The following is a 6,276-nucleotide window of genomic DNA, read 5'->3' on the forward strand; positions in this document are numbered from 1 at the left end:
AAAGTACGTTTTAAATATGTGCATTTTACTGTATATAAAATAATCTCACCAGAATATTCTATTCCAACCCTCTTCATTTTTTTTTTTGTGAGAGAAATAAAAGCTAGCTCAGAGTCTGTATCATTTTGACACTAAAGGCTTTGAATTTGTGTCACCCTTTAACCAGTTAACTGCCACAATATTTTGAATTGAATTTCAAAAGTTCCGCCACTTGTGTCTACAGATGCTTATGGCGTACAAATGGTTAAAAGCACAAAAACATACAAAAATACCTGTATAGCTTAGAGAAAAGGAAATTAACGATTTTTCTCCATGTTTCTTTTACTTTTCTAGATCCCAAATAATATATGCTCCATTTTTAGCACTTAAGTTTTCAAGATAAAGCATGTCCTGAAAATATATGCATAAATTTTTTAAAATATCAAACCTTTAATGCTATAGGATCAAGATTGAAATCCCAGACATCTCCAATTGAATCATCCAGTGCATCCTCAATTCTTCTCAATTGAGACGTATATTCCTCAAGAAATTTCCCATAATTCTTAAGCTGAACTTCAGCATGAATTTCTAAATTTAAATTTTAAAACAGTATGTGAGCAGCACAAAATTACAGGACATTTACTTCAAATAGTCTCAAAAGTCACAGCAAAGTAAACACTAAGCATTGTGAAATGTATTTAGGAACATCTTAACTTCTTGGAAATAAAGTTTCAAAGCTAAACAATAATTCAGCTTTCAATATTTTCCAGATAGATAAAATAATTTTAAAAGCAGATGTTGCTATATGAAGAGATATAAATCACTTTTTAAAAATATCTTTTTATTGATTTCAGAGAGGAAGAGAGAGAAACATCAATGAGAAACATTGATCAGCTGCCTCGTGCATGCGCCCTACTGGGGAGTGGGCATGCAACCTGGGCATGTGCACTTGACTAGAATCCAATCTGAAACGGTTCAGTCCACTGGCCAGTGCTCTATTCACTGAGCCAAACCAGCCAGGGCAAAGAGATATATATGATTTTGAACCTAACTTGAAAGTATCATGAAAAAGTCACAATATTATTTACCCTATAATTTAGGGCTTTTAAACATTAAATAATTTCTCAGACAATTCAATGTCCTGACTCTATGTTTTAGTCATAAACAACATTGGGGGAAGGGGCTGGGGGGAGTAAAAATTCATGACCTGAATCAGATGCAAAAATGTGTGTTGTCATTCGAGCAAAATTTAAAAGCATAATTATTAATTCCATACACAGTACATTGTTTAAAAACACACATATATTTTTTTAAAACGCACTTAGACCGCTTCATCATCATATTATTTTGTACTGACCCAAATTCACCAAGATATCTTATTTTACTATCATAATTGAGTTGGAAAAGCCAGTAAAGAACAGTAAGTATAGAATGTTGGGTTGACATTTACAGAATTTACACACTAACAGATTCTAAAGAATCACAGGAATAAATTGAACAGTAAAGGTATACATCAATATTAATGAAAGTAAATATTCCACCTTATACATAAGAATTGATTACTTATTACAAAGGCAGCAAATTCAATTCCGACTCAGTTTTTTTTTAACGTGAATAACTTTATTCAATCTCTGTATTCTAACCCAATTTTCCCTCCTCAAATTGGCAATGCAAAGCCAACTTTAAGATAAAGTATCTTCTGATTTATAAAGGATAAAGATCTAGCTCCCCATCCTCCCTTATCTTGCAACTAATGCAGAGTCAGGTGGATCAATTTAGTTCATTAGGGTTCCTACCTCATTACAGCATTAACCTAGTCCTGGGCAATTTTGAAAAACAATTAGTCTAGATACGATTCACAGTCCAAAACCTAATGAAAGTCGGGCACGGAGATGAGAAGTCATTTCACTAAAGCTTCAGTTAAAAACAGCGTCAGGCTCTCCAAGTCCCAAGTACGTGCACGTCTAATTCTCGGTTACGTGGAAAATTACGGTCGCTGTATTCAACCAGCAAATGAGTTCTTAATGACAAAACTATAAAAACATGCCAATAAGTTACTCATTTCGTCCTGCCTGGGAATTCACAAAGTAGCAGGCAACAGAAACCCTGTAAGAACATTTAAGTTTCTTGTTGGTAAAAAATAAGGAATAGTTGTCAAAATTAGTAAAAGTTAAAAAGACTTGAAAGAAGAACTACATGGTGATTCTTCAGAATGAGATTTCAAAAACTCACTCACACGCTTCTCTCTCTGAACAGACGGCATTCTTCCTTCTCTCTCGGTATCCCTAATGCCTAGCACAGTGCCCGGGACACGGGAAATGCCTGCTGGATAAATCTGATCATCCTCCTCTAAGGTGAACCGCTTTTGCAAACCCAGGAACGTATTTTTATCCCAGTTCTTTGAGGACGAAAGCAAAGATTCCACCTCACGCATAAGAATTCATTACTTATTCCCAAGGCAGAGTCGGGGACCTTTGTCCTAAAAACCTCATAGGTGACTAGGTGCAGCTCACTCTACACCAGCGAACACAGGATCCTCTCCAACTCGTATTAATCTCAAGAGGCGTTTCACTGGAATCATTAAGTTTGGCTTCTAAATTTTGCAGCATGGACTTGAATGTGTTGGGGGGTGGGAGGGTGGGGGGTGTTTTGCTGGGCTCCTAACTTAAATCAGGCAATTCGATCTTCTGAAACAAAATCGGAAGCAGATTTGCTGTAACTTGTGAAACCTTGCTGGCTGCAATGGAAACTGCAGGACATCACTTTAATCGAACGTGGAGAAAAGGCTGGAAGAAGAAGATGCATTAGCATTCACGTGGGGCTTGGGGGGGTGTCTTGTTCCATGTGAAGAATTCTTTTTCTCTATATTCTATGATTATAAGAGTAAAGAGGAAAAAACCACCAAACTTCCAAAAAGTTGGCTGGGGAGGAAGAAAAGAAAAACAGGAAACCGAAACAGGAACCGGGACCTCAGCCTCTCCTAGAAGCGAACGCTCCGCGGATCCAGCGAAAGCCCTGAGCGCCCAGACAGGGCCTCCCCGGACCCGCCCTCGGGCTGCAGGCGGTGGAGGCAGCTCCCCCCGGGGCACCGCGGGTTTTCCAGGGGAGTCGCCGCCCGAACCCCAAGCCCGGTCCGGGCCGGCCTGGCCTGCCATTGCTAGGACACCACCACCACCACCAACCCCGAAAGTAACGCTCGAGAGCGCTTCCTCTCACACCCCAAGGGGCAGAAAGTGCCCCCAAGCAGAGGGCTGCGCAGCAACCACGACGCAGCGCCCTCCCGCAGGAGGCGGCCGGGGCGGAGGCCCGCGCGGGAGCGTCCCCGCGCCGCTCTCTTACTCTGCGAGCCGTCATCAACGCGGTCGAACTCCCAGTCCGGGGACAGAGTCTCCACCGCCATCCCCGCGGCACCTCCCTCAGTCACAGTCCCCGGCAGCCGGGATGACTACGGCGGCCTCACCCCAGCGGCTGTCACGGCACGTGACTTCCGGCCCTAGCCCCGCCCCTGCTTGCGAGGGTCGTGTGGGCTTAGGCCCCTGCGGCCGCGGGGGCCGCTGGGAAAGCGAGTCCTCCGCGGCGACGGGGGCGGCTGCCATGGTGGCGGCGGTGCTCGCCGGGTGCTGTTTTTACGTGGGCCTCGCCACCGTTTACTTCTCTTCTCATGCCGCACCGGTACCCTCAATTTCGCCCTGCTGTGCGCCGGCCATGTTTAATACCTGGGGAGTTGTTCCCGCAGTCTACCCTGGAAAGGGCAAAATTGATGGGTAGGGGGGTTCCCAGGAAGTCTTGGTCCTCTCGCACGTCGCGGTCCAGGCGCTTCTTCCAAAAAGCCGGTGTTTCCGACCCCCTCCCTGTCGCCAGCATCAGAGAGCTTCCAGCTTTCTTCCTGCACGTTCTGTGCGCTTGCTATCGAGAGAAAACTGCTGTGCGAGAGGAGGGGGTACTTTGCCAACACCAGGGCGAGGAATTTCACTCTTCTGCCTACATTGCATTCGCCCGCTCTCCACACCCTCTTCTCAAAAAGGTGGAGGGTGAAAGGTGGAGAAAAGCGCTGTTTAAGCGTGTGTGTTGTTTTGTTTTTTGTTTTCAGAGAGGAAGAAGAAGGGACCTAGAGAGAAGAGAGAGGAGAGAAACACCAATGAGAATCATTAATCGGCTGCCTCCCGCACGCCCCCTACTGGGGATTGAGCGGCAACCCGGGCATGTGCCCAGATGTTGAGGCTCAACCACGGAGCCACCAGCCAGGCTAAGTGCATTTTTAAATGTTCCTACCTGCAACCTGACTTTCCCGCAAAAAAGAATGTGTTACCCAGTCACTCTCTAGTAATAACAAGGTTCATTACTGCCTGATTTTTAATACATACTAATGGAAAAGATCTAAATGTCCATCAACAGGGAATAATTACAGAGTTTAATCATCCATACTATGAAATGCTATACCAGATAGCTATTTAGAGAAATAAAATAGGGGTCGCCTATGACCATCGGAAAACATATATAATTACATATTGTTTTTCTGATTAATCATGATACTTCAATTGTGTTCAATTTGTAACAATGAAATTGGGGGTCGTCACAACATGAGGAACTGAGAACCACTGGATAGAGGCATGAGAAAATGTTAATTTCTTCAACCACTATTTAATCAGGACCTCTCCTGGTGGATATATCACAGTGACTAAAATCCTTCAAAGAGTTCAGTTGTCTGGTAAGGGAAATTATTAATTTATCTTAACTTGGGAATCGACAAAGTACCGTTGGCAGATCTGCACTCGCTTTTGTAAATAAAGTTTTATTGGAACACAATCATGCCCTTTTATTTGCATATTGTCTATGACTGCTTCACAATAGAATGTAAGAGTGGAGTAGTCACAACAGTAACCATATGGGCCACAAGCCTAAAATATTTACTATCAGTTTTTTAAAGAAAATGTTTGCCAACCCTTCAAAAGAGAAAAATGAGCAAGAAAAGAAGAACAACAAAAAGGAAGTCTTTCTATACAAGTTACGGTCTACAAAGTGGGCTGAGATAACCTAATTTAAAAAGCATAAATATCTTAGAAAAATCTTATAATTAATGTATCCAACTAATTTAAAAGAATACCTCTATGTTCTTGTAAGGAGTCAATGGAGACCTACTTGCAGTTAGTAACTAGGAAAAGTAAGCAAAATATAATGAAAGTAACTCTTTAAAGATCTGAAAAAGAACAAAAGCAGGCAGAAAGCACAAGAAAATTTACTCAGCAACTGGGAAAAATTATGAGTTTGTGAATTTTTTGCCTGACAGTATCCCTCACCCCTTCAAATCCAGGAGTGAAACACTGCAGTCTTATTGGCCTCAGGTGGTAGCAAACTACATCCAGGGTTGTTAGAAGAGAAACTGGAAATTGGGCAGTGGGGGAGAGGTTGTACACTGAAGCAGGAGACTCACCCAAGGGATGGGGTCTAAAATCTTACCTAATAATAGACAAACATGTAAATTGACCGTACCATTGCTACGCTAACCAGCCAATCAGGAGAGTATGCAAATTAACCACCAAAGATGAAGGTTAATTTGCATACATAGGCTCCAAGCGGCGGAGCGAAGCCTGATGGCCCCAGTGCCGGAGCAGGGAAACCTGACGGTTCCGGGCCAGCTCTGGCTGGAGCCCGGTCAGAGAGAAGGCCTGGGTCCCGGGTACCAGAGGCAAATCGGTGCCAGCAGCCAAGGGAAGGGAAGGCCTATTTCACGAATCTCTTCATGCAACAGGCCTCTAGTTCGAGTATAAACTCTGCCAAATCCCTGACTGACCTCTAAACTGCATGCAGAGAGTCTGCCGAAATAGCAGCCAGGAGTCCTTGAGAAACATCTGCACTTGTTACAGTATGTAATTTTTAATACATGTAGTGGTGAAATTGGCCTTCATACCCACCCAGCTTCAGGATACAAATGATGTCAGATCTTAGATTTTACTGTTTCTTTTCTGTCTCTCCACAATTTTTGCTACATTCTTTAGGTTCTGTATGGTAGGCCTTGGCAGCTTCAGGCTCATCAGCACACCAAATCTAGCATGAGAGAGCAAAGAAGCACACTTAACTGATAGTTCAAACAGAAGTCCCAGAATCAAGTCTTGCTGGCCTTGATTAGCCTTACTAGGACACTGTGCACACTGTTGAATCAATCCTTGTAATTGAGAGGATGGGAGACCTGCACCCGTTGGTTTTTTCTAGGTCATGTGCTCCATCCCTGGATCCCAGGAGGGATGGGGGCTCTGAAGTAGTGGGCTGGTTTAACAGGAGTGGTGCTACCTGTATATC

The 6,276-nt window shown here is 43.4% G+C and overlaps 2 protein-coding genes across 2 annotated transcripts in view; one reads left to right on the forward strand and one right to left on the reverse strand.

Moving 5' to 3' along the window:
- The window catches only part of KIAA1033 (KIAA1033 ortholog), a 56,924-nt gene extending 53,473 nt beyond the window's left edge, over positions 1-3,451 (reverse strand). Inside the window, exons 1-2 of the mRNA XM_015567578.1 lie at positions 3,319-3,451; positions 428-567 (exon numbers count right to left, since the gene is read on the reverse strand). Of these exons, the coding sequence (XP_015423064.1) occupies positions 428-567; positions 3,319-3,379 (201 nt within the window). The 5' untranslated portion in view covers positions 3,380-3,451. The remainder of the gene's footprint in view (positions 1-427; positions 568-3,318) is intronic.
- The window catches only part of ALDH1L2 (aldehyde dehydrogenase 1 family member L2), a 62,766-nt gene continuing 59,910 nt past the window's right edge, over positions 3,421-6,276 (forward strand). Inside the window, exon 1 of the mRNA XM_006769392.2 lies at positions 3,421-3,651. Within this exon, the coding sequence (XP_006769455.1) occupies positions 3,421-3,651 (231 nt within the window). The remainder of the gene's footprint in view (positions 3,652-6,276) is intronic.

Source organism: Myotis davidii, unplaced genomic scaffold (genome assembly GCF_000327345.1).
Source record: "Myotis davidii unplaced genomic scaffold, ASM32734v1 scaffold120, whole genome shotgun sequence".
NCBI classification, from domain to species: domain Eukaryota; kingdom Metazoa; phylum Chordata; class Mammalia; order Chiroptera; family Vespertilionidae; genus Myotis; species Myotis davidii.